Source organism: Acipenser ruthenus, chromosome 20, assembly GCF_902713425.1.
Source record: "Acipenser ruthenus chromosome 20, fAciRut3.2 maternal haplotype, whole genome shotgun sequence".
Classification (NCBI taxonomy): Eukaryota; Metazoa; Chordata; class Actinopteri; order Acipenseriformes; family Acipenseridae; genus Acipenser; species Acipenser ruthenus.
In genome coordinates this window covers 5,120,046-5,147,871 of record NC_081208.1, presented here as the reverse complement: position 1 = coordinate 5,147,871, position 27,826 = coordinate 5,120,046, and the positions used below count along the sequence as shown (strand labels likewise).

The 27,826-nt window shown below is 41.9% G+C and overlaps 1 protein-coding gene across 1 annotated transcript; it reads left to right on the top strand.

The window, feature by feature from the left end:
• Positions 1 to 965: 965 nt before the first annotated feature.
• LOC117425374 (rho guanine nucleotide exchange factor 19-like) lies at positions 966 to 27,445 on the top strand. The gene is made up of 16 exons (XM_058993251.1): positions 966 to 1,254; positions 15,058 to 15,669; positions 16,102 to 16,563; positions 17,320 to 17,449; positions 17,790 to 17,869; positions 18,489 to 18,739; positions 21,787 to 21,947; positions 22,244 to 22,396; positions 22,940 to 23,069; positions 23,852 to 23,926; positions 24,048 to 24,137; positions 24,297 to 24,454; positions 24,725 to 24,883; positions 25,011 to 25,090; positions 25,205 to 25,309; positions 25,405 to 27,445. Exons 2-16 carry the CDS (start codon positions 15,090 to 15,092, stop codon positions 25,560 to 25,562), a joined length of 2,772 nt encoding a protein of 923 aa, XP_058849234.1. The 5' UTR covers positions 966 to 1,254; positions 15,058 to 15,089; the 3' UTR covers positions 25,563 to 27,445.
• Positions 27,446 to 27,826: the final 381 nt, after the last annotated feature.

The following is a 27,826-nucleotide window of genomic DNA, read 5'->3' as shown; positions in this document are numbered from 1 at the left end:
AATTCAGGGAGGTTATTAAAGGTTATTAATCCTTGCGTCTGCTTATTTCTATCAGGCTAGCGGGGCAGGTGCCTTCAATGTGTGACGAAGAAGGCAGTCTCAGGTCCGCTAGTGCCACTTCACCAAGGCAGGTGCAGACTGCAAGCAGAGGCTGTGGAAGAGCATTCAACTGCTCCACCTTCCCCCTGCCTCTCCCCTTCTCCTTGCCTCTCCCCTTCTCCAGCACAGCTCACATGAGTGTGTTACTCCTCAGTGCCACCTCCTCTCTCTGCAAGGTCTTTGTTAGGGGTAGTCTTCAGCCACCTCAGGCCCACCTCTCCCAGCACTCGCCCCTATTTGGAAAGTCCAGGGATTGAGTGTGTGAAGGAGAAATGTCGGAGCTAGAACAGTCCCGTGATTGAAGCTGTATATGAGGTACTGTAAAATGGAATTGGCTCAAAAGTGCCATGGAGAGTGTGAACACTCAGAATACTGTAGCACGCTTTGTTTTGTTTTGTTTATTTTGCCAGTGGCTTCAGATAAATTGAACTTGGCCTCTTCCAGTAGCCGTTGGGTTTCCCTGAAGGAAAGCTGAGCATGTGGTGTTGACTCTGGTCTAACCTGTTTTTTTTTCCTTAGATTTTTTTTTTCAACACACAGGAGGTTAGAGAGAGAGAGAGAGAGAGAGAGAGAGAGAGAGAGAGAGAGAGAGAGAGAGAGATGAGGGGGGAAGGAGAAAAGAGATTGTAGGCATGTCACGACAGCTTTCTGCATGGTCTGCACACACACACACGCACACACGCCCTCTCTCCCTATCTGTGTCTGGTCTGGCTACAGCACTTCACTATTAGCTAACTACAGCAGAGTCTCTGCACACACAGGCACGGCTTCCCCTGGCATGTCAGTTCATCTCCCCTTTGCTGGCAGGTGCTCTAGATGAAACAATAAATAACTTGAGAGAGAGAGAGAGGGGGGGAGGGGGGGAGAGCTGGAGAGGTGGATAAACATTTCAAGAGAAACTCGCTGCAGCAGCTACTGGAGTGTGTGCTCTATGTTTTGGACAGCCGAGCAGGAAAGGAGGAACTTTCTTGTCCTTGCGCTACTCAGGAAGTCTCATTCATGGGCGCACGGGATCAGCAAAGGATTAAAAAAGGATTAGGAGGGGCGCGAGGGCAGTAATGGGACCCCCAGCGCTTCCAGATATTGCTCACTATACCTGCAGCTCAGCTGAGAGGCTTCCCAGTGGCTGGGGAAGGAGACACAATTTCCAATGAGGTAAACTGCTGCATTTGTACTGATTAAGTCAGCTTTGCTTATGCTTGTTTGTAACTAAATCTGTGTTTAATGGTGATCCTACTGATCAGCATTAGTTGTCCTGATGGCTGCATTCTTCTTTACAGACCCAGAGCAGCTTGAGAATGTGTTCTTGTTGATATATATTTTCAAAGAGTAGACTGTTTAGTTTGTCGCACTAATACTGTGCAGATGCTATTAAATATAGTCATATATTTTGGTTCAAATGCTAGAAGTCTGGCTGGCTATTTGCAGGGGGGTTACATTTTTAGGGTTATGATTTGCAGGTAGCAGTGGCTTAGCAGGGATTATTATACTGTGGGGGCACAACACCCCAATCCCAACCCCCCACAAGAAGCAATTTATAAGTATAGTGCTAGCACTTTATAATGTAATATAAAGGCATTAGGGAACAAGTGATAAACTACAGTAACATCATATACAGACATGATAATGCTGTGTAGGGTTAGACCGATTTTTAATGTGGGGCACAACATTCAGTGTGGGGTCGTTGGTCCCCTGTACACCACTATGAATTGTCTATGCAGAGCATGGGAGCTGGTGCTGGCTATGCTGCATAAACAGTCATGTGTTTGTGATGCTGTCATACAGGGTTCCTCTGTCATAGAGTAATGTGATGCCACGGCCATTGTAAGAGATTCAGCACCATAGTCATTAGGCAAATGACTGTACATTGTGGAAGTCTGACTAGCTCTCACGCTGTAGCATATCGGTCCTTACGGATAGACTACTTAATACATTGGTAATTCAAGCAAAGACCAGCACTGGTCTATATATGTTTTTAACTGGTCAATAGTCTTAACGTTGGTCTAAGAGCCGGCTCAGCTGGTTCATGGTCCTTTTAATTGAGCATTCTAAAGTCAAAAGGTTGTTCACACTTCTAAATGAATCTAATTGCTGCACACCATTTGTTATATACCCGATTGGTATCCAGCTGGAAACCAGTCAATATTTGTTCCAATTCCCTCGTCTTGCTGGTCCCCAGTTCACCGGCAGTTGCTGGAATTTTCAGCAGGGTGTTGTTACAGTTGGAGAGGTCAAGACTGCTGTACAGCTGGGACTCTAGTCTGATAGTTTCATTTAACTGTAAATTGTCATCAGTCAAACAAAAACATTGCATGAGCTGTTATACTGTGTGTATGGAAGGGGTTACCAAGCCACATTGTTTTTGTTGAATCTTTGGGATCCTTTAAGACCCGACCCCACTTGGAACTGGACAAGCATTGATAACCCTGCTGTTGTTCAATGACATTCATGACCTGCAACTGCTGCAGGTAACCGCTGGAGCACATGGAGGGTGATGCAGTGGCTGTAGGATGCAGGGGAGAGAGCTGTGCCACTGGATGATGTAAACAAACTGGACAGTATAGTAGTAAAGCAAGTTGCACAGAGGGCTACACTGTGGGATAAAGCAGCAAGCAGACACCGCGGGCTGATACTAGTTCTTTAGTGACAGATTGAATGCAACACTGTAGCTTTAGCTTGTTTTTTTGGTTGAGTTTTGAATTCCAAACAGAAGTATGCACACCTGTAAAAGTATAATTGAGGTGTGTCAAAGAGATACCAGCCATCCCCTAAAGAAAGAAGGAATTCCTACTCACTTTGCCAGCAGACTAATTAAAAGGAAGCGAATGGAAAACTATAGATGCTAACACGTCACCTGATGAAGGCTCTGCCATTGTGGTTTTGATTGTATAATCAATGTGTTAAACCTCTTGGAGGGCGAAGGTCATTCTGTTTATTGTCCTCTCCTTTGAAACTATGATCTCTTTATTACCCTCTTTATACAGCGCAGTACCAGTCAGCAATACAATACAGAATATATTTTTAAATGAAAAGTGACAAATGGTCTTTGAGATATATTTCAAGGGAGAGGTGCGATTGGCATTTGTCAACATCAGACAACAACTGCCCTGCTACAAATGAGAGACAAGTTAGTCTAGTCAGGAGAACTCATATAGACTCAATATATGACAACTTTGTGTTCGGCCTAGCTTTTCAGAAAATTCAGTCTTTCTTGACAGCGCTCTGTGAATGCCGAGAGATTTCGATTTCCCTCTTGGTAAGCCAAAAAGAGAGGTGGAGTTGAGAAAGAGGAGGCAAACGATACACACAGAGAGGTAAGGGTTATATTTCCAGGATTACCAACTGATTGTTACACAGTTGTCTGTTGACAGGTTCAGGCCAGTACCTTACCTCCCTGACCTAAAACTTTACATTGTAGTAACGCAAACAGCAAACTGACCTAAAAGGGAATTTTGTGAATAGGATCTTTATTATACATCACAGGTGTTTTAATACACATCATACATGCCCACATAATCCCCATATTATTAATCATATTCTAATAAGTGAATTCCATTGGTTTACACCAACATTCTGTGGGAATTCTGAATTGACATATCCTACAGTAAAGCTGCTTACAAAGCCAATACATGTTCCTGTAACAGAAGGCCAATATTAGTAATTGTATTCAAGAAAATGTATGCAAGTAACACACCCCTCACATAGATAATCCATTATAAAAACCCTGAATGCATTTCCTCTGTGCTTTGAATAGGATGACATCATAGTCGGCAATTTTTTTTTTTTTTTTAATAATTTTCTCCCAATTTAGAATAGCCAATTGTTTTTTTAGGCTTAGCTCACCGCTACCACCCCAGCGCTGACTCAGGAGCAGCAAAGAGCGTGTGCCATCAGCCAACCACTTTTTTTCACACTGCAGACCCACCATGCAGCCACCTCAGAGCTCCAGCGTCGGAGGACAACGCAGCTTTGGAAAGCTTACAGGCAAGCCTGTGGGTGCCCGGCCAGACTACAGGGGTCGCTGGTGCGTGGTGAGCCGAGGACACCCTGGCTGACCTAAGCCCCGACCCCAGGCTGCGCTTGGCCAATTGTGCACCGCCCCCTGGGAGCTCCTGTCCACTGTTGGCAGTGGAATAGCCTTGACTCGAACCGACGACCTCCAGGCTATAGGGCACATCCTGCACTCCACGCGGAGCGCCTTTTACGACTTTTACGACTCGGGAGCCGCTGTCTTGTAACAAATTTGATCGGGTTGCAGCACACAGCAAAGACTTCATTAAAATAATCCTGTATAAGCAGGTCAAACTAGGTATCTAGAAATTCAATACAGGTGTAAAGGTTAATTGAATGATGCTTGTTTGCATTTGACCACATGAAACATTTCTTTGAGACTGTGAGCGCTGCTTTATAGCGAAAACTGAAGCAAAGCAGGTTTGTTCTTTATTGTGATATGTGTAGAAATGAAGGGCACATTGTATGTACTACTAACCAGAGATACATGTCTCACATGCCAAAAAAAAATCAAAGCAAGCGTGAAGAATGAAACACTGCAATATGCACACAGCCTTGTTCTTTATAAGATGAAAGGTTATGAAATTGCATCCACAGAGTCTCCAAGTTGGTTCTAGTATGTTAGAGCCAGCTTGGTATCAGTTTCTCTAGCCTTGTTTTGGGCATGTGCAGTTGCTGCAGGTAGATTCTCTTTTAGGGGCTCTGCTTTGCGTTGCTTCCAAGCACAGCTCCAGTCTGTTACAAGATAATGACATGTTTGAACTCATGCTCAACCCCTCCCAGGGCCATCGCAGCTGCAGGCCAAGCCAGAACAAGCTCTGTAAATCTGGGAGACCAAAGCGACAGCAACGCTATATCATTTACTGGTTTTCCTCTGCCTCTGTACTGAACAAAATGACGCCCCTTTCATCATGCAGGTGTAGGATTTGTGAGAAACTCTGGTTACTCTGCTTATTACTGTGATTCATGCAGTTCAGATCGCTGTACATCTATCTTAGAATGAAGTATTGGTTTATTTATAAGGCCATTTGGGTTACCACAAAATCGAAATAGAATTGGTCTTTTTTCATAATAATTGCAGGGATAGAAATAAGAATCCTATTACATAGCAGTTTCACCCATTCCAGGTTTTACTACAAGCCTGATTAGCCACAGTGGTAATAAGCTCAGGGGTGTATTATTAAACTCCCAGCAAAACCAAGAGTGGGTCAAACTGCTATGCAATGGGAGTCTTATATCCATCCCTGAATCGCTGATATTCACATTGAGATATACTCCCTGTTTATGAAGGGACATTCAAAAGAAAACTGATTCTTTCGCAGAATGCTTGACACCACTCATTGTTTCTTCAGAGTACCATATTCCTGCAGCCACAACACTGGATGCTTATCTTGTGAGATCTCAGAAGCTAAGCAAAGTTATGACAGGTGAAGTACTTGTATGGGGGTCCTCCACAGTGAATCAGGTGCTGCAGACAGTAGAGTAGACTGATCTCAAAATGAATGCTTTAAAACACATTTCTTTATCTTGGTTTATTAACTGTATCAACTTTATCACAAGCCCCCCTTTTAAAGCACTGAGAAGCTTTTGCTTCTTCACTTCAATTTGTTTTTAAATGATAATGCTAAGGCTTTAGATTTTATTAATAACACTGGAGTATTGCAAAAAAATTGTTGAAATAAATAATTGTAGACTTCTATTTCTTCTAACTTTCCTCATCCACAAAAGCAAATCTTTTGATACAAAAATAAAAAATATTTGTTTTCGAGAAATTTCTAGAAATTATAAATTTCCATTGGGGTATGTAAACTTTTGACTACCACTGTGATTGACTGACTCACACACCTTTCACAGTGCGTTTGTGCCCTTTATTTGAAATACCAAACAAAAATAAATAAACAAAACAAAAACTCAATTTTGGAGCGCTAGCTAAACTTTTTACTTTTGGTTCCTCACTAAAATTGGACGGCTAAGCCGTTTACCGATTTAAAACAATTCTTCAAACACACACATTTCCACACTTCCTTTACAAAACCACACAGGTTTCTTTATCATGCCAGCCTCTCTCTCCTCACACAGACTGGAGACCACCCCAATCCAATATTTCACACTGTTTAAATATCTGCCTGCTAAATTACAGGCAGGTGATACTAATTAAACTAAAAACAAATGAACAGGTAGACAATTAAATTAAATAAACTAATTACACCTGTGGCTCTGCAAACACACACGTATCTGGAAGGGACAGAAATTAACCCTATCCCTGCCAAGTCTTTAAAGAGTAACTGGTTGAAATCCAATAGAAACTGTTGATTTGTTTGAAAAGCACAGGTGATATCAGGCTTGTGCTTAGAAACTGATGACACTAGAACCTTAGAATCTGTCAAAGAAAAAGAAGAATGCTGTACAGTTCTCTTTTGGCTAGTTTAATGATTAGCCTCTCTCTGAAAACGAATCAGCCTTAAAACACAGGCAGATAGAGGCTTCTGTCTCTGCTGTCGATACTTTCGCTGTCACAAACATTTAAAAGTAATTCTCAAGGTCAAGTTAAGGGAAGCTGGAACCTGTTTAAAATATTATAACCCTGCCATAAATCTTTATCCTTATGATTTTTGGCAGAACTACTGTATAATATATAAAAAGAGCCATCCTTAAGATATAAATCATAAATGGCTTGATGTTCTCGGCACCCTGGTAACATTAAGATATGTGAATGGGAGTGCCCTGCAGATGTATGTAATAAAAGGTATTTATCCCTCTTGACGCACAGTTTATTTAATGGACATGGCAGCACACCTGCCCGACTGTTGAACAGAAGTGCTGTCTTTCTTGTCAGTTAAATTGCTGTTTTAGCTACTTGCTGACTATTTTCAGGTCTCTACTGGCTAGGGCGGCTTAGCGTCCTTATGGAGAGAGGGAGAGGGAGAGGGAGAGGGAGGGAGGGGGAGCGGGGCAGGCTCAGTTCTAATTCTGCGTTCAATTGACTAGCTCTGTAGGCCCTAGGCTTTATCGAGAATTGAAAACCAGCCTAAAATCGATCTAGACAAACTCCATCTGTCAGCACTCTGGCAGCTACTTCTACTTTTAGATTTTGACTGATATATTGACCGTTAGCAGGAGTGTCCCGGCTTGTGAAGGTTGGAAAAAATGAACATGAATAAGAGATGTTGAGACTTTTGACCATCTCGTCCATTTTTGTCACACCGTTAGCCCCAGGGCAAGTTTCTAATGGTTTCTTTAATGGGTCCTGTCCTAGGCTCGAGGAATTTACAAAGTGAAGTTCTTAAAATGCAGATCCAGTTGGGATTTGGTGAAAGAGGATGATGGCTTGCATGATGAAGTAAATATCAACCCATGTCAGTAAAAACTGCCTACCTGGCAAAAGGCTACTTGAAGTCACAAATGGAATGGATTCATATACATTCATTACCAAAGCAGCTAGATGTTTTTACACTACTGTAGGAGTCTGTTGACTGTAGTTTTTCCATTGCAAAGAGAGGTTTTTTAATACCTCTTGAAGTACCATTGATTTCTCTTAACCTATAATAGACTTGCTGAATTTGTTTTGGCCAGCAAACTGTAAAAGCAAGTTTAGGTTGTTTAATTTCCAGAAAGCGATGAGCTTGTTAAGTTGTTTGCTGTCTCTTTACCGAGAGTTGCTATTTTAAGTCTTTTTTTGGGGGGCAGGAGACTTTTTGGGCAGGTTTACACAGGGATCTTGACCTGTAGGTCAAACATACTGTGAGAACTATCCTTGACAGTTCAAAACAAGAGTATACAGCTTGTCTCAACTTGCACAGCTTGTGTTTTGGGTTAGCACAGCTTGTGTTACACCCCTGTTTCCAGAACTGAAAGAGATGCAAGTCCGAAAAGAGAACAGCATAATGTTAATCCCAAATCTATAGGAATTCCAAATGAACAGCTGTCTGATATCCCACTGGGATGCTATTGTGAATTTGAGGCCATTATTGTAACCCTTTTCAAAATGGGATTAATATTTCTGAGTCTTGTGTCAGGTTACCTAATTGAGCCTCAATCAAGCTTTTCTAGATAGAGACACATCTTTCTGCGGAAGGGACTTTGAATGAAAGACCTGTAGGAATGACTTGGAAACTCATGAACTTTAGAATGCATTTTCTACTCTCGCTGCAATGAGCCAATATACTCTGAAGTGCATGGGAAAAGGTCTGTTTCATTTGTTAAAATTCCATATGGAGGATCCAAAAAGTCAAAGGCATTAAAATTCAAAAGAGTCCTGGGTAACATTAAATGGCTGTGCAGAAAGTCTATGTTTAATAAGTCCAGGCATTGCTCAGATTGTATTGTCATCTGGCAGTAGTCTCTCTCTGTGTCTCTATAACGCATCACATTCAAACGTGACAATTTCGAGCCCGCTCTTAGCATTAGCTTGTGACTAGTCTTCCTAATTGTGTTTGAAGCTGTCTGTATGCTGCTTGCCTCAATTGTAGCACACTGTGGTGTTACAGCAGGTTGATTCTTCATTATTGGGTATATACTGTACTGTACTAAAAATGTGGTTTACAGTTGTTTTTTAATTTGATTTCAGTGTTGTTCAGGGGGTAAATTTGTTGGTGGTTGCTAAGGGATAAGAGCAGCTGTGTTTGTGTTTACGTTTTTTACTTGTTAATTTGTTGAGCAGTTCAAGGTTTGTGTAGGCCTTCTCTGTGTTGAAATAGCTGTTTATTTTGAAGAGTGTATATATCTGCTAGTTCTCTCAATGACTTTAGCAAACTTAAGCGTTACATTTGCAAGGTACTTTTGCAGTTTTCCAATGCTTTTTCCAATGGTTATACTATGAATTTACCATGGTTTGCCATGTTTCTTGTTTATGCTTTACCATACTTTAAATGATTAGCCATGCTTTACATTTTTTTCACTATGCTTTATTACACTTTGCTCTGCTTTTACTATGGAGAACTTTTATAACGTAAATCAGTACCTACCTGTAATAGGACTGCAATATGTCTCCATTATGTTGCCATTGCTGGTAGTGCTGTGGTTCGCTAATGGTTCAGCTAGGGTTCTACACAGTAATGCACAGGTATCCCAGTGATCTTACAGACTTTTCTGTAAGTGAAAGTACTGGTAGAAGGAATTGCAGCCAGAGATTTTTAATGCTGGTGCTTATAGTCATATGATGGGTACACAATCAATGCCAGGCTAACTGTTGCTTAGTCAGGGAAAAAAGACCTTCAGTGGCAGTAAAAACTGTAAGTGGCTGTCAATTTTCTGATTTTATGATCGGTTTCAAAATCCCTGAGATCCATACTAACTTCAAAGTAACTCATTAAATAATTAACTGTCACAATCTGGCCTTCAACAACAACAACAAAAAAGTAATGATTTGATATGAAAGATAGACAATGCACTGCTTAAAAAAACCCTGAACTTTTACTGGATTTATGTGCTTGGCCTCCTGTCAGGGGCAAGAGAGTTAGGGTTTATTGATTTGCACCAGGATTTTGCAAGTGGTGGAGTAAGAGAAAAAGGAGGAAGCCAGCAACTGTGTGAGTTTAAGGAGATGCTTCATGATGTCTCTTTAATCTTCTTCGATTCTGCTCTCTTTGTGGAGTATGCACATTTTTCCTCTGCCATGTTTTCCCCCTTGTAATTTTACAGTTCTTTGTAATAATGTACAGTACCATAGGGGTGCTCGTTCACTGCTATGATTAAATTCTAAAAGAAACTCAAAATCCAATGACAAATGTTTTGACTTGAAGTATTTTTCAACGTCTTCAAAAGTCTTCATTGTCTTCAAAAAAACACAGAATTCAAAGTGATTTTATTTAAATTTTGTATAATTTAGAAACAAATCACCCCCAGCAGAATTACTGTTAATATATGTAAATCAGTACCAGCGAGCTACTGTATCAGAACTGAACACTTGCATGCATTAGTATGTGAGTTGCATTGGTCACCCTAGTTGCAAGTCCCTATACATAATCACCTTTGAAAACGATTAAGAACAATTTGGGTTTGGCCCTGTTTCACGCATCATTAGCGACTCCGACTTTTGGATTGAGTGTGCAGGATTAAAAATGGAACACATCACCCCGGGTTATTAATTTGCAATGTAATTTCATAAAACCCCTGATCAATGAGCCTGCTTTACTGAGCTTTTTCATGAAAAGAGGCTTGTTGATATCCAAGCTAGAAACTTGGATCGTGATCTTTATAGGAGATCACTTCAATACACACTCTGTGCAGAATTTACAAAGACCTGCAATGGTTTAAGACGTGTGCAAACACAATTTACCCAACTGTCACATAACACTTGAGTATCACAGTGTTAGTGTAAACAGCGCCCTTTCCAGAGTTGCAAGTCTGAAATAGCCTGCAGCTCGGTTTTACTGTTACACAAATAGTTGGAATTCCTTCCCCGCCCTGTGCTTAGTAAATGGCCTGGCTCAATAGGGAGATGCACACAGCTTCTGAGACTGGGATTCATTCTTTCTTTTGATAACATAGTATGTGAATGGATTAATTACAAATTACTGTATAAAAGTATTTCGAAATTAACAGTTTTTAAACAACCGTCAGTTTTCAATTAACTCGATAAAGACCAGACACTTGTTAGTGTGTAAAGTTGCACAAGGACCATGTTTCACATTTTAAATGTTAAAATCATATGTATATTTTTTTTATATAATAAATCCTGAGAAGGGAAGGCTTTGTTAAATAGCTAGCAGAGTTTGCATATCCTTGTACTGAAGTCCAGCATGAGGTAATGTAAAGAGATCCTCTGATTTGGCAGGTGAGGGAAAGAGCAACGTAACACCATTTTAAAACAGTAACATACATTTAAAAGGGTCATTATTACAAAATCATAGAAAGCACTTAAAATGGGAAACCAGAGGTGAGTAAGCATATAATATATGAGGGTCATTCAAGCGAAAACTGCCCTGGAGTTATTTCTCTGTGTACCGTTCTTTCACTTTTATGTATATGTCAGACTGACAGAACCACACGGCGTTCATCACTAGGTTGACAAATGATTCAAAACTCTGGTTGTTGCAAAACAGCATTATTTTGAACAGGGTAGCCTAGGGGCATCCCGGATAGGGAAACAGTTTGAGAGATTCTGTTCTATCCTCCTAGAAAATGCTTACTCACAGTGTGTCTGCAAACCATTTAAATGTGCTTCCAGTGACCCTGAATGCACATAGCAGGGGAACCACATGACTGGCCGTTTCAGAATTCTGGAACCACTGGCGGTCAGGTATGTTAAAGGTGGGGTTGCACAAAGAAACTAATTAAGTTGTCATGTCAGTTCACTCGGCAATATTTGTGAATAGCCATGACGTCATTTCTTTTGACCAGTGGATTTAGGCCTATCCATGTGTGTAAGGAGTGTCCAGTAGTGGCTATATTCAGTTAGGCCCCCTGTAGAGTAGTATGCCCCGATGCTTCACTTTCTAGGGCAGGCGTTTTCAACCGGGGGTACGAGTACCCCTGGGAGTACACAGGGCGACTCAAAATTGAAAAAATAATTTTAGTAAAAGCAATAGCGGTTGGTTGAATTGTTTTCATTGTTTGATAGAGTGAAGCCAAATTATTTTTGTAGAATACGTGAACATGTGTACAGCTATGGCCAAATGTTTTGCATCACTTAGAATTTTTGGATTGTGACATAATAAAAATAAAAATAAAAAACTATGTGAACCGAATTTAGATATTTTATTTAACATCATGTAATCAAAGAAAATACAAAACGGTATCGAAAAGTCTACCGGAAACCATAATAGTAGAACAATATTTCATGTTAGATTTCCAAATGTCAAATCTGTCCATTTTTGTCAGTTTGTCGTTCAGTATATGGACAACTACAAAGTGGTATGTAATTTAATATGTTAACATAACATTATTTAGCAGGTTTCATTCAACCTATAGTGAATTAGTTAATTATACAGGGTGATGCAAAACTTTTGTCATAGCTGTAGGGTTTCACAGTGCCAATGCAGAAAGACCCTTTTTTTTATTGAATCTCTCACAATGTTGTATTGTATTTTTTTTAATTGTGATTTTGGTTTGTTTGGGTACTTAACAGCAAGTCCTAATCTCTGTGTCAGTGTTTCAGCAATGGCTACTGTGTCTGTCTGTACAAGTCTCAGCTTGTCTCACTACTGCAAGACTACTTAATGTTATAATTACATCCAAATCTGTCTGTGGCCTCTCAGCTCTGTGGGGGAGTGATGTGTCAGTCACAGCTGCCCCTGAAACACGTTGCACATTGGTTTAAATACCCTGATGCAACTTGCTACACTTCAGTTTAATCAATGCAGACAGTCTGGCAAATGTACAACGAAATAAACAATTCTAAATGTGTTTATACCAATCAATCCCACAAGCTGCAGTGTTAGCCCAGATATTTTGCAATGAATATCAAAGTGGAATGACTTACTAAAGAAAGAAAAAAGTAACTGTTAGGGGTGTGCTGATAAATCCATTCAATAATGACAAGCTGTCCTTCCCTCACCTTTACAATTTGCTTCCAAGCAGATATATATTATATATATATATATATATATATATATATATATATATATATATATATATATATATATATATATATATATATTAACTCAACACATTAATGAATGGATTTATTTAATGCCTGATGATAAACACTTCTTAAAGGCAATTAGGACTATGTGTAAGAGTATCAGCACACCCCCAGTAACTGTCAAGACTGGTGCAATTGAATATAAGCATCTTATGTCAGCTCTCCATCAAAGCCTGTAAGATCTACAGTCAAGCCTATAATGGATGAAACAGATCAGCAACTGGGAGATGCAGCATTTATATTACAGGGAGCACGGACAGAGAGACATTGCAGGCTTGCGTTCTGCACGGATCATGGTGTTGGTGGCTCAGGGAGGATTTTGCTGTTGCATACCTGTTGTCTGGAGGGAGGGAAAGGGAAGTGAATTCTGAAATGGAGCCTTTACTGTGGATTTATAGACGACAGCTGTAAACATGAGTAAGGGTTTTGTGTTGCTAATTAAGCCTGATTGAGTTTGAGTGATGCAAAACCACATTTCAGACAAGCAGGGATGTGTCACAGATTGGAAAATATAAAGAGGTAAAAATGAACATTCCTGAGCTGATTGGAATAATATTGAAAGCACCTCACCAGTTAAGTGGTCTGGTTGCATTTTGTTGCTCAAGATGCTTTATGAGACACAAATAAAAGTGAAACTCCCCATGGAAGAGTTTAGTGAACCGGCACAGCTTATTGTGATCATTACTGCAACCGGGTTTGGTTCTTTATCAGGTTAGCTCTCCTATAACACGATTTGGATTAGAAGTGGTTCTCATCTAAGGGACAGTCATAGGACCGTGGTATCACAATGGTACTGCATAAAGAACTACACACTGTAGAACCACTGTGCTAACCTATCAGGGCCACTGTACAGTGCTGTCATTGCTAGTACCAGTAACGCTGTGGTCTGCTCATGATTCTACATTGTTTTTAATAATATCTCAATGGGATTTTTCCAAACCTTCTTTTTTTTTCTGTTGGGAGTCATGGTGTTATTCCTGCTTAACCAGGATTCATTCTCAGTGAGCCATTTCAGATTACACAGCAGGAAACCATAACGTTTATCTAGCACCAATTAACAACAAAAGTGCTGACGACAGACTGCGGCCATCAGACAGAGACAACCACCCTAAAAAGCGTCTGGGAGGCAACCATCCCTGCCTCCCCCACCTTACACACCTACCCTTCCCAAGCTGCTCCTGGCTTCCTGGAGTTATTTCCAGCTGGTGGGAGATGAAAAGCTTCATTGTTTAGGAAGTGCACAGGTAGCAGCTAGTTATCAGCGATGCAGCATGTGTGTGTTTTTACCCAAAAGAACAGACAGATTAACAAAAGGGGGGGTTAGCAGTATTACAGGTTTGCGTTCGGCACAGATGATGGTTTTGGTGGCTCGGGGAGGATTAGCTGCTGCATACCTGTTGTCTGGAGGGATGGAGGGAGGGAGGGAAGGGAAGGAGACCTGGTTGGCGCAGTAGAAGTATCCCTCTACAGGATAGCGACTGCCTTCACCTCTGGGCTCTGGGGCCTGGTTGGAATCTAGTGATCCAGGAACAAAAGTGAGTGGTTTTATCCTGGTTCTGTCCAGATCCCATCCACTAAAACAAATCATTCCAATTGGCAATAAAAATGGCCCGGTTTAAGTGTTTCAATGTAGAAATGGTTGTTTACTGGCCACCAACTGCAGTCTGTAATTTGACACTAAATGCCCAACTTCTTTCACAATGAATTTGTTTCCAGCGGTATCGCTAGTCATGGGGTTAAAAGAGTAATCACCAAGGCTTTAAAATACGTTTTCTTGCATGTCATAACGTAACAATATCTTAAATGTCCCAAGGATGGAAGTAAGACTCCCAATGCATGGCAGTTTGATCCATTCCTGGTTTTACTATGAGTTTAATAAGACACACCTGAGTTTGTTGCCTACACACTGTGGCTAATCAAGCTCATAGTAAAATGCATTAGGAGTCTGTGTCTCTTGTTTCGCTGCTGTTCTTTTTCTTTTCTAGACTTCATTTGCCGTTTGGCTCAGGTGATGCCCAATTATCCTGCCAAAACACATTCAGATGTAATTGGACTCCATCTGGCTTCACAATTTCCTACGTGCTTCATAGAATGCACATGTACAGCTCAGGGGAGGTCCAGTTACCGGTAAAACAGGAAATTAAAAGGAAATAAAGTCAACAACCAATAAAGTTTAGTTCTGTTTAGTTTTCTTGCATTTTGAAGGCTATTTTCTCCAACAGAATCCAATGGTTTAATGCATAGGGTTTAGATTTGAATTCAAGACCAGTTTTAAGGTTTCTTTTGAGGGTACTTGACTAAATATTACATCCAACTGAGGTATCCAACTGACTGTCTCTCTCTGTTCCTCTTCGGTCTCTCAGCGTCAGGTGTCTGCACACCCTGCTCCCTGGATATGGACTACCGCCCCCTTCCTGACTTCCATCCCCACCTCAAAACGTTCCTGTACCGAGGAGAGAGTGGCGAGATGTGGATTCCCGGCTCACCTGAGGCCCAGGCTCTGAGCGAGGGCCTGAAGGACAGGCCTTTCCCCAGGCACCACATTGCCGTGTGCAAGCAGGAGTCCCTGACCTTCATTGAGCTACCTGACCTTTCTAGCGCTAACGGACTGCATGCCCCAGCCCTGGAGAGCCAGGGGCCTTGTTTTGGCACAGCCATCAGCCACTCAGACTCCAGCGGATGGCCAAGCACTGTGTGTTCAACAGATAGCTGGAATTACAGAGGACTGAGGCTCAATGTGGACCACAACGTGGGGCCGGAGGATATACCCATCGGGGAGCCCAGCTGGGCGGACTTACACAGTGTGAGGGACTTGGAGAGGAATTCAGTCCCCCCTAGTAAGACCCCTCCTTCTCCCCTAAGTGACTGGGAGTCCTGCAACGCTTCTTCTCCCACCCTCGACATCAGGCCCAGTCTGGAACTGTGTGGCCTGCAGCGGAGAACCTCACAGGGCTCCGATCGGGAGAAGTCAGTCCGTGAGTTTGTTACTTCCTACTTCACACACACACGCACACACTGAAACACATTAAAGTCTTTTTTATCATTCTGTTATTTACTTGTGTGTTCTTTTTAACATGTCTGGTGGTTATTTCTCTAACCATTGCCAAAATACTACAGTACAGTACGGTTTTCAGCTCACATAATACCACCATGGCAAAAACACCTTACTACTCCATTTTTCAGGCATGCAGGTAAAGTAGTATAAGATTTTTTTTACTTGCACACATTGATGTTGTCATGGTGGTATCATGTGATGTCAACAATGCTAACTTTGGCCAGTCCTCAATTAACCACAAGAAACCATTAAAATAAAGATAGTAGTAAAGGAATGAGTAGCAAAGATGACTTTTACTTTCTGTTAAAAACCAACAAGAAGGCTTAAGCAGCAGGATACTTTTGCTCTGCAGGCAGGAAGATGAAAGTGTATTCCCCTGAGAGTCTCAGCGACGAGTCTTTGAGCAGCCCGAGTCTGGAGTGCGAGTATCTCTTTCCTGGGAGCATCTTTGAAGAGGAGATGAACACCAAAGAAGCCTCCCCCCTGGACGCAGTCCTGCCGGCAGGGGGGATCGAGACTAAACCCCCCGCAGAGAAGCAGGACACAATCCTGCCGGGACACACTCTTCAGGATAAATCGTCATCAGATGCGGCAGACATGACAGACTTTTCTGAAGGCATTTTGGCTGCAGAAACAGCCAATCAGAGCTCTCGGAACAGTGAGCAGGAACGCAGGCGGTTCTCTGCCTCGGAGCTGATCAGCCGGTTGCAGCTCTCTCAGAGGAAGAGCTCCTTCTCCCTGAAACTGGGCAAATCGCTCTCCGCCAGGGTCACGCCAAAGGACAAGGGTGCCCCGCGCAGCCTCAGTCCTGAAGGTAAGTGCTGTGTACAGCTATGGCCAAAAGTTTTGCATCACCCTATAGAATTAACTAGTTTTGCTTCATAAAGTCGAATCAAACCTGCTGCCTAATGTCATGTTAACATATTTAATGACATTCCGCTTTGTAGTTTTCCATATACTTAACGAAAAATTGTGAAAAATGTAAAAAGTCTGACATTTTGAATTCTAACATGAAATACTGTATTATTATGGCTTCCGATAGACTTTTGCAATATCATTTTGTAGTTTCTTTAATACATGATATTAAATAAAATACCTAAATTATGTTCATGTATATTTTTTTTAGGCCATAGCTGTGGTCCTTTGACATTTTGTAAACGTACCAACACTTAAAACTCGCTAGCCATAGCTAAATTATTCTCTGGTAGTAAATCATTTTATAGAAAGATTACCTTTGCATACCTAATTGAACAGTTCCACAGACCCTGATTAGTACACATATTGGACTACAGTACCTAATGTTACCTTTGGCAAGGTAATCCAAGATTGTGTTAATCAAGGCCTGTGAAACCAGCCCTCAGTCAGTCTGCTAGAGCAAAACTGCAGGTCAGTGCTGAAAGGGTTAAGCATCATCTATTTCTAGAGTGCGGCTGGTTGCGTAGCGGCAGTTTTCTGTGCACACTTAAACCTAAATGCCTATTTTACTAAATAAGACGTTTGATCTGTGAAGGCTGTGAAGAATGTCGATCTGCTTTAATCTTCTCCCTTGTCTTTGATGGATCTGCCGCAGGCAAGCAGAATGCCAGGGATCAGAGCTCAGCGAGTTCCATTGACAGTGCTCCTCACAGCCCCCTTGGACCAGGACCCCCACTCCCTGGTGACTGTACAGTGCACGTCCACAAGGGGACCTCGAGACATAGGTTAGACAGACCGCAATTCTCAATTTGCATCCAATTTAAAAGATGGTCTAACCAAATTAATCTTTTTCCTAGGAAATCCTATCCAGTTCTATACATCTATTCAAACCTTATAAATTCTTTTACAAATATGTTTTTTCTGTTCGTTCTTTCAAATATTGGCTGTTCAGTGGGGTTATATATCTTCCAGCGAGAGAAGTCTGGATTTTTGAGAAAAGTTATGCTTCCTAGATCTGCATACAAATGTGCAGCATTAGCTCCAATGCATATATACCTATAAAATGAGAGCGGGTGAGTGGGAGGCTTGTTTTAAAATGAGTTTGACTTTTCATTCCCTTTACAGGAAGAATTCCATAGAGGAGAATGCCTACACGCCAGCTTTCCCCAGCTACATAAACAGGCTTTCAAGATTTATGCCAAACTGTAAGAATTATTTTCATATTTGAATCTTTTTTTTTAAAATTATTTTATTTGGGGCTGTGTCAAGAAGTTGAAGAATGACACAAATTCATGAAAAATGTATCTCTTTAGAGTTACAGGTCTAATTTAAAAACCGCAACCCTGTTCCATTATAAATATTCAATGCTTTACGACACCAGCATTGATATCTGGGGGCCCACCACCAGAAAGATCAATAAAATAACAGCAGACAAAACAGTTGTGTAATGTCAGTATAGATCTGACCTTCCTGTTCAGCATTGTACATGTTTTAAAAACTTAAAGAAAAGGCATCACAAGGTTTCCTCATAGAATGATCATGTGTGCCCACATATGAATTAAAGGCCAACATTCACATATGCCATATATGATATAGCTCCTTCAGTCATGAATTTTTAATTACAATTTTAGAAATGTTAAAACAGTTTGTGTGAACTCTATAACTTTGAAAAAATATATATTCATTAAAAAAAAGATACCTTGATCGGAAACTTAACATGGTGCAATTCTGCACGCACAGACTGAAGGAGATCTACCGTAGTGTTTGCACATGCTGGCTTCTCAAATATTTTTAAGAGTGTCCTCTGCTCTGTGGTTTCCATAGCAATCCTGTACCAGGAATACAGCGACGTTGCTATAAACCGGGAGATCCAGCGTCAGCAGTGGGCAGACGCCATCAACGAGGAGGATGAGAATGGGGTCGCCCAGCCCAGCTGCAACGTCTCGCCAACCAACTCCTTCCGCTCGCAGCGCTCCTCGCGAGGCTCTGCCTTCTCACTGTGGCAGGACATTCCCGACGTGCGCGCCAGCGGCATGCTCGCCACCTTCAGCAACGAAGAGCGCAAGCTACAGGAGGTCAGGGCTTGTAAACCCAGACTAATAGAAGAGTCAAATGCCGATCAGCATTAGCAAGTGCATTTCAATGAACCAAATAGGGGGGTTATCAAAAGAGTATGCTTGACTGATTCACTGCCCTCGTTAAGTAAAGTCTAGTAAAGAGGGAGAGCTGCATAGGATGTGATTTAATTCCAATAGTTAGAACACAAGAACAAGAGTTTGGGAATGAGAAAAGGCCGTTCGGCCCATCAAGGCTCGTCCCTTGTTGGTACTACTATGTCACCTGATGGGCTATTCCATGTATTTGTGGAAGGAAATTGCTTCCTACCTTCCATTCCAAACTTACTTTTGCTCGGCTTCCATTTGTGCCTCTTTTCTCTGTGCTAAAAAAACAACCCAATGTCCTTTGTTCAAAGTCCCAATTTTTTTATTGATTACACCGTGTAACAAATTTTTAATTTTTTTTGGTTCCTGGGTAGTAAGTGTTATTTCCTAATTGCTTATGCCTCAAAAGTATAGAAAATGGCTATTATTCCCCACAAACTTTGCTTTTGTGACCAGGACAGTGATATTTTGAAATTTACCTATTTTCCAGAACATTCCAGATAGATTCAGTGCTGAGTAAACTTGGAGTAACTTCTAGAACTTTCTAGAACTTTCTAGAACTTTCCAGTAATATAAATAGTAGTATAAATACAGGGGCCTTAAGCCCACCAGTTCAGTTTAGTTCCAGCTGCCTAAGTGGATACATATCTGCATTTTTCTGAGATGGCATCAAGAGGCTGCAAGCATCCGGCAGACGCATTTTGCTATGTCTGCGGCCAATTTATCAAGACAAGAGCGAAAAAGTACTCCGTGGAAGTATCTGCTAAGATGTGTGAGGCCTACAAGGCATATTTCGGCATGCCTGTCGGGGATCAAGACAAACCCTGGGCACCTCATTTCACCTGCGAGCACTGCAAAAAAACTCTGGAAGGTAAGATGGACAATTGTTGCTCGGAATTTTATGTTAGAAAATTTGTTAACATTTTTTAAATTGTAAAAGTTTTTAATTTTAAAATGTTTTACAATTTTCAATGTTATTGAAAAAATATGTCATATATGAAAAATGTTGTGAGAATCTCTTACACATTAGTCATGGGTGAAATAAATGTATTTTTGTAGGATGGTACAGAGGGGAAAAGAGAGCCATGAAGTTCGCTATCCCAAGAATTTGGTGGGAACCCACTGACCACTCAAGCAACTGCTACTTCTGCATGGTGGACCCTTCCAAACGTTGGACTGGCAAGAATGCACCTGCTATCATGTATCCGGACCTTCCTTCATCCATCGACCCGGTGCCACACTGCCATGAGCTCCCCGTACCCACTCCTCCGGAGAGAGAGAGCAGCCGTCTTTAGAAGAGAGCAGCAAGTCAGAGAGCGAGGAAGACGTTGTAGATCCAGATGACAATTTCAGAGGTGGAGCTGAGGAGAGAAACCCATACTACCCCAACCAAAAAGACCTCAACGACTTGATTAGAGATCTTGGTCCCACCAAGTCCAATGCCAAGCTTTTGACGTCTAGGCTCAAGCAGTGGAACTTGTTGGATGAAAGTGTGCAAGTCGCAGATCAGAGGAAGCGTCACCAACCTTTTTCCAGCTTCTTCACCCGTCAAGATGGGCTCTGCTTCTGCCACAATGTGACCAGTCTGTTCGAGGCTGTAACAGAATCGCCTGTAACCAGAATGAGTGGCGCCTCTTCATTGACAGCTCATCCAGGAGCCTCAAAGCCGTGCTGCTCCATAATGGTAACAAGTACCCGTCTCTTCCCCTGGCTCACTCGGTGCACCTCAAAGAGGATTACAACAGCATCAAGACCTTGCTGGACGCCTTGAAGTATGATGAGTACGGCTGGGACCCCCGGAAGGTGCTGATGCCACTACTGCACATCAAATTGGGCCTTATGAAACAATTTGTCAGAGCTCTAGATAAGGAGTCAGCAGCCTTCAAGTACCTTCAAGACTTCTTCCCTAAGCTGTCTGAGGCAAAGGTCAATGCCGGAGTCTTCGTCGGACCACAGATAAAGAAGATCCTGGAGTGCAATGAATTCCCCAAGAAGCTCACTAGTAAGGAGAAAGTGGCTTGGAACAGCTTTGTCGCAGTGGTTCGGGGCTTCCTGGGCAATCACAAGGCCGAAAACTATGTGGAGCTGGTTGAGACTCTGGTGAAGAACTACTGCACAATGGGCTGTAGGATGTCCCTCAAAGTCCATATCCTTGATGCTCATCTTGATAAATTCAAGGAGAACATGGGAGCGTACTCGGAGGAGCAAGGCGAGCGCTTCCACCAGGATATACTGGACTTTTAACGCCGCTACCAAGGACAGTATAACAAGAACATTATGGGAGACTATATTTGGGGGCTGATTCGTGAAAGTGATTTACAGTATAATCGTAAATCTCGAAAAACTACTCACTTTTGTAGTCACTTTTGTATTACTTTAGTATAAATACATGTTAATTTGGATTCATATGTTTTTTTTTTTTCGGACTTTATGTGAACGAAAAGACACAAATTCGCCCGTTTTCTCATTGGAAATAGGTACATTTCAAAATATCACTGTCCTGGTCACAAAAGCAAAGTTTGTGGGGAATAATAGCCATTTTCTATACTTTTGAGGCATAAGCAATTAGGAAATGACACTTACTACCCAGGAACAAAAATTGTGTTACATAGTGTAATAAAATAAAAAAATGCATGTAAAACTTCCAAGAATGGACCATGATCTGACTGTATGTAGGAAGCAGAATATAAACAAGCTACATTCAGTATAAGGTGTCTGCTGAACTGATCCAAAACCATTGTTTAAATAATCAAAATATATATTTTTTTACGTTAGAAGTATATAAAAAGTATATTTTAGTGATTTAAATAACTGTAGCATTTAGATTGACTGCTGTTCCAACTGAACAGACCCCAGGTTCTTATAAAAGTGTAGAGCAAACGTAAGACGCGCATGACTTGAGTGAATTGGGTTTCCAGGCTGACCACAGCTGCCTGTCTGTCTGTGTGTTTTTCGAGCAGGCCAAGTTTGAGCTGGTGACGTCCGAGGCCTCCTACATACGCAGCCTGTCCATTGCGGTGGATCACTTCATGTGCTCGCGGGAGCTGGCTGACTGTCTGGGAACCCAGGAGCGTCAGTGGCTCTTCTCCAAACTGCCCAATGTCAAGGCTGTCAGCGAGAGGTACTGTAGGGGTCAGGGGTCAGGGGTCAGGGGTTAGTTAGAGTTAGAGGTAGAGTTAGGGTTAGGGTTAGGGTTAGGGTTAGGATTAGGGGCAGGGAGGATGTATGCTGTTAATAGTGTAGGAACTGGAGGCTTTTGAGGATAGTGGAGATCTAGTGCCTGTGAAAAATGAGGGACTGACAACACTGGATCACTAATTTGACAAGGCTTCAGTTGTGCGGATCAGGGTCCAGGCAATCGTTTTTATTTTTCCATCCTGTTCACAATGGTCTTGTGTGGTTCCACTGTCGCTGCAGGTTTCTTCAGGACCTGGAGGTGCGGCTGGAGGAAGATATCCTGCGTTTCGATGTGTGTGACATCGTGCTGGCTCACTGCCCTGCCTTCCGCAGAGTCTACCTGCCATACGTGACCAACCAGGCGTACCAGGAACAGACCTACCAGAGGCTGCTGTAAGGAACCACAGCTGCCTACTCTTAAAACTCAGTTCATTCATCTTTAATCAGGAGGAGAACCCATTGAGATATACGTCCAGGAATTGCCAAGGGTGTTTATCCTATTGATTGAGTTGAGATTCCAGGGATGGAAATAAGACTCCAGTTTCACCTTTTCCAGGTTTTATTACAAGCTAGATTAGCCACAGTAACTCAGGTGTGTTATTAAACTCATAGTAAAAACTAGCAATGGATCAAACTACTATGCAATAGGAGTCTTATTTCCGTCTAAGTCTTAGTTCAGTGATTTCAAAGTCTGAATTGATGGATTTTATTAATTAACTTATATATACTTCATGGCGGGCTCTATCTGTCCCTTCAGTGGACGGCCAAATGCGGTCTTGAACCCAACATGGCTCACTGACGGAGAGATGTATTTTACCTGATACCTCAGTAAACGATACTAACTTGTTCATTAGTTAACTGGACAGCATCATCCCCTCCCGTTGCGCTATCTTGGCTGTGTTAACTCGACTCTGTAACCTGCCCCTTGCTCTCCAGGCAGGAGAATCCCCGTTTCCCAGGGATCCTGGCTCGGCTTGAGGAAGATCAGGTCTGCCAGCGGCTCCCTCTCACCTCCTTCCTCATCCTGCCCTTCCAGAGGATCACACGGCTCAAGATGCTGGTTGAGGTAAGACGTGGGGAACCCCTTCCACAGACAAGAGTTAAACCATAACCGCTACAGCACGTCCTTCCTTTCCAAACCAGTGGAGTGGATGATTCAAGTATTGCTCGATTCAAGATTTGACATTTTTAGTCTACATGTTTATTATTGGAAATAGATTTTTAACATGCCCGCACAATTGAAAGATGTTAAAAGCAACTGCTGGACGTTGACAAACACCCCTTCAAGATGGCGGATGGCAGGATAGGTAAGGGGACACATCAAGACACTGCTCTAGTTTGTAATGAGAGCATCACTCTTTTGAAGCAGTTCATATTTGTTTACTATAGTGAGATAACATAATTGCACCTATTGCCACTTTTTTGCCTAGATTTCTTAATCACAGCAATTCAATTTTCCAACATACCACAAAACAATAGCATATGCCACTATAGCTTACTGAACGTAACCCAAACTCTATTTTAATAAGGGAATATGAATTCCCTTATCTCTGAGAAGAGCCTGGCACACCATGCACTCATCTGCCCTGCAGCAATTACACTGAGCATTTCGTTCATACATTATTGAAAAGGACTAATGTTTCCCTTGTATTAACAAAACACAGTGTCTGTAATACAAGGCTTGTGCTGGTAGTAAAAATACGTTTGTAAAAAAGTACTAAAACCCTTACTTTGCAATGAAAATATGATTCTCAGCAGCCCTGACAAAATCCAATTGAAAAAAACGAGTTACCTGCGTTAATATTGCCCTCATTAGCTAATGATGTTCTTCCTTTTTTCAATTTTTAGAATATCCTGAAGAGGACCGCCCCAGGATCTCAGGATGAAGACACAGCCACCAAGGCATTTAATGAACTGAAAAAGGTAACATGGTGCATTGCAAAACCTTGTTTTTGAGACCATCGCTACATGACTAATAATGGATTCGTAACTGCATAGGCTGCCCTGTGTTGTTGCTTGACCCTGATTCTTTTCACACCTGCAGCTTATCAAGGAGTGTAACTCCAGCGTTCAGTCCATGAAGAGGACCGAGGAGCTCATTCACCTCAACAAGAAAATCCACTTCGAAGGCAAGGTAGGGGCAAGAAGTCCTCTCCTTAACACAACCCTAACCTTATATTTTCTATATTATTAATAAAGTAAAAAAAAAAAACACATATATATATTTACTCTCCCTAATAAACCTGAACCCCGACCCCGGTCCACTGGTCCACTCTCGTTTTGTTCCCTACAGATTTTCCCACTCATCTCACAGTCCCGCTGGCTGGTGAAACACGGTGAGCTGGTGGAGGTGGACACACAGACCATAAGCATGCCTGGGTCAAAGTTCAAGCTGCGCCCTGTCTACCTGCATCTCTTCAATGACTGTCTGCTGCTGTCCCGGAAGAAGGAGTAAGTCCACTGGGAGACGTTGTATTGGGGTCACAGGGTAGTGTATGTATACAGTGTGTATCATGTGGAGGTACAGCAACATATACAGCTGTTCACTTTTAAAGTACCAGCTGACATTTTAACACAAAGATGTAGAGCTTTCTATTGCACTGATATTGAGGATCAGTTTTCCTTGAGGACATTATTTTTCAAAACGCATTCTCTAAAACGGAGTTGGCCACAGAAATCAGCATTAAAATATTTCATGAATATGCCTTGGTTTGCGTACAGGACCGGAAAGTTTGCTGTGTTTGTGCACGCGAAGATCGGGGAGCTGAAAGTGAAGGATTTGAACATGAAGCTGCACGGGATCTCCGGGTTCATCTTCCACTTGCAGCTCTGCGAGGAAAGACGACTCAAGCACCAGATCCTGCTCAAAGCAAACACGGAGTGAGTGTCCTAAATCACAGCATCATGAATAAATTACAGGGCTGAAATGAATGCAGTATTTTATATATATATATAGGGAAGCACACTAGCCTTGCCATACATCAGTGAATGGTTTCTGCCTGTTTAGGAGTGAGAAGCAGCGGTGGATTGCAGCCATGTTCCCCTCAGACCCTGTGATGAGCAAGGGCCAGATCAGTGAGAATGAAGGTGAGCTAAGGAGGTGATTAAGTGTGTCAAGGAGTGGGTGAAGAGATAAGTGTGTAAGAGTGTGTGAGTGGCATAGCAGTGCTGCAGGGTGACCAGCTGCCTCTTTCTGTTCAGACTTAGCCCAGGTGCAGTGCATTAAGAGCTACAAAGCCCAGGAGCATGACGAGTTGACACTGGAGAAGGCAGACATCCTTCAGGCCAAAACCAGGACCAGTGATGGTGAGACTCCATAGAGAGAACTGGATGAATAGCCTATTTTCTGTAAAGGTATTTTCAGGAATACCATATACAATAATGCTTTGTTTTTGTGCCAGGTTGGATTGAGGGGATCAGGCTTTCAGACGGGGAGCGGGGCTGGTTCCCCAGGAACTACGTGGAGGAGATCACAAGCCGCAGTGCTCGGCTCCGCAACTTGAGAGAGAACAACCGCATCAAGTGTGCCACGCAGAAACTGGAGGAGGAGTACTTGTAGCTCTGCACTACTAGCCACAGCCTGCAGGGGGCGCGGGGCAGGGGGCACTGCACACACCAGTAGCCAGGAACTGATGCCCTCTCAGCCCTCAGTGGATTTCCCTGCCATTTGTGGAGTGGCATGTTTACTGCTGGAGTTAACAATCAAGTGATTTACAGCACTTCAGCTCTTGATTGATTTTTATTAGGCATCCTCAGCGATTTCATTCTGCAGTCTCCTTGGGTTCAGGAGGACAGGAACTCGGAACCTTTTCCATCTGCCCACAAGGAAAACAGTCATTCCCTACACCCGGCATGTATTTCCGACTGCCTCTCAATTTATTTTAAATGCCTTATTTATTTTTTCATTCCTCGATAAGGAACGGGTCCTGTACTCTCCAGTTTGTTATTGTTACGGAGGCGTATGTGATTACTGAATCCTGCCAGAAGGCAACTTTGAAGAATTAAACAGACACAAGAAACCTAATGATTATGATCATTATTATTATTATTATCATCATTAATGCATGGTGCAATATTCAGACTGATTAGTTGGAGATCCAGTGCGTATCTTTATTCTCACAGAAGCTAGACGTGACTTTTCTTTTACCGTTTCTTCAGGTCCCTAGTGGCTACAGTGTTCCACAATCATGTTCAGTTTAACACTGATACCTCTTTTCCACGGTACAACCGAGCCGCTCAGTTCTTCATATATTACTGAATACGACTGAAATGCAACTGAGGGCTGATTACACAAAGAGGATAATAATGATTCTCAGAGAGAGCTCTAATTTGGATCTGACGAGCAAGATGCTCGGCCTTAGATGCCGTGACGTAATTATGAAAATCATTAACCCCACCCCTGCCCTTGCTCGGCTCCAAGCCAGATTCAGATGTGTTGTAGAGCCATAGTTTCACAGTTTGGTTCTCACTGTGCTTGACAAACACCAGTGGAAAACCACCCCTACTGTCAGGGTCTCGGATGTGCCAGTGGAAAAGGGGTATGAGATATTATTCCTTGGTATCTGTGTACTAAATGATCCTATAGTTTAGTCTTTGGGTGCACTCCACTTCATCAGAAAGCAGACATTGTTGATATACCAATAGTTTACGTACTCCAGAGGTAAGTGAGCCAAACATCTACTGTACTGCATTCTGTGAGCCAAACATGTGCTGCTAATGCAGAAGCATGAGTATGTCATGTTATGTAATGGTTTTGCATGGAACCAAATAGAATCAAATGTAACACAGTCAAGCATTGAATTACCTGATCTGCAGGTGACACAGCAGCAAAATAAAATCATTATTCTTTGGACCAAATGGAACCACTCAGTAGAGGTTTAACCTAACCTGTGTTCGCTTGGGAGGCTGCGTTAGAATAGTATGTACAATCATATCTTTTGAACGAACATCGAATGCGTCTGTCCTGTTCAGCCCGATATGATCGGATCTGCTTTTGGGTTAGCCTATGAATAAATCTTAAGAAAAACATATTGTGTTGTCTGATTACTTAGTATTTAATGACAGGGGATGGGTTGTGTTAAAAGTGAAAGAAAAAAAGACTTTAAAGTGATGTGTTGTTGAACCGACTGTAGGAATGCATGCAAGATGTACCGGTTTTTGCTAATCATTTATCTTGTGCGTCATAAATAAATATGCAATTACCCATTTATTAAAGTTTAGTTCCACAGCTATACAATAGTACTGTATTATGAATATTATTAAAAAAAAAACTTTATAATGATGACATACATAACTGTCTTAAATATTTGTTGGAGCAGAAAACTACCAATATAAGTCTTAATAAACATACTCAACTTTTTTTTTTTATCATGTAGCTACACTTGAATTAATGGGTAAATGCATATCAATTCAATTTATGCCACACAATTTTAACAGCAGATTTGTATTTTGTAATACCTTACATAACGGGTAATAAGCAAAGCTTTAAAACCCATTTCTCACCTATCGTTAGTATTAAAAACACATTCTCACAAGTTGTTTTTCTTTCCAGACTTTACTTTCACTTTGACCCATTCAGATAGATACAGGATGTGCGACTGCCCCCCCCCCCCCCGGCCCCAAAAATGAAGGTTGGTGGGCCCCTCTCTAATCGGGCCGATCTAATTGGCCCAACTTCGCACGCTCTCTTTACCTCTGTTATTCTCCTATTAAAAAATAATGCATTGCTTTGAATATGACACTACCCAGAAGCCCAGCGATGACGCTTGTATGACCCATTTTTGTATCTGTATTTGGCCAGTGGATTACGAGAAATCAGGTGGT

Excerpts from the sequence above, each read along its gene's own strand:
- LOC117425374 (XM_058993251.1), top strand. The coding sequence starts at position 15,090 with ATGGACTACCGCCCCCTTCCTGACTTCCATCCCCACCTCAAAACGTTC. Across the intron at positions 21,948-22,243 it reads GTCAAGGCTGTCAGCGAGAG|GTTTCTTCAGGACCTGGAGG; the intron begins GTACTGTAGGGG and ends CTGTCGCTGCAG. Across the intron at positions 24,138-24,296 it reads AAATCCACTTCGAAGGCAAG|ATTTTCCCACTCATCTCACA; the intron begins GTAGGGGCAAGA and ends TGTTCCCTACAG.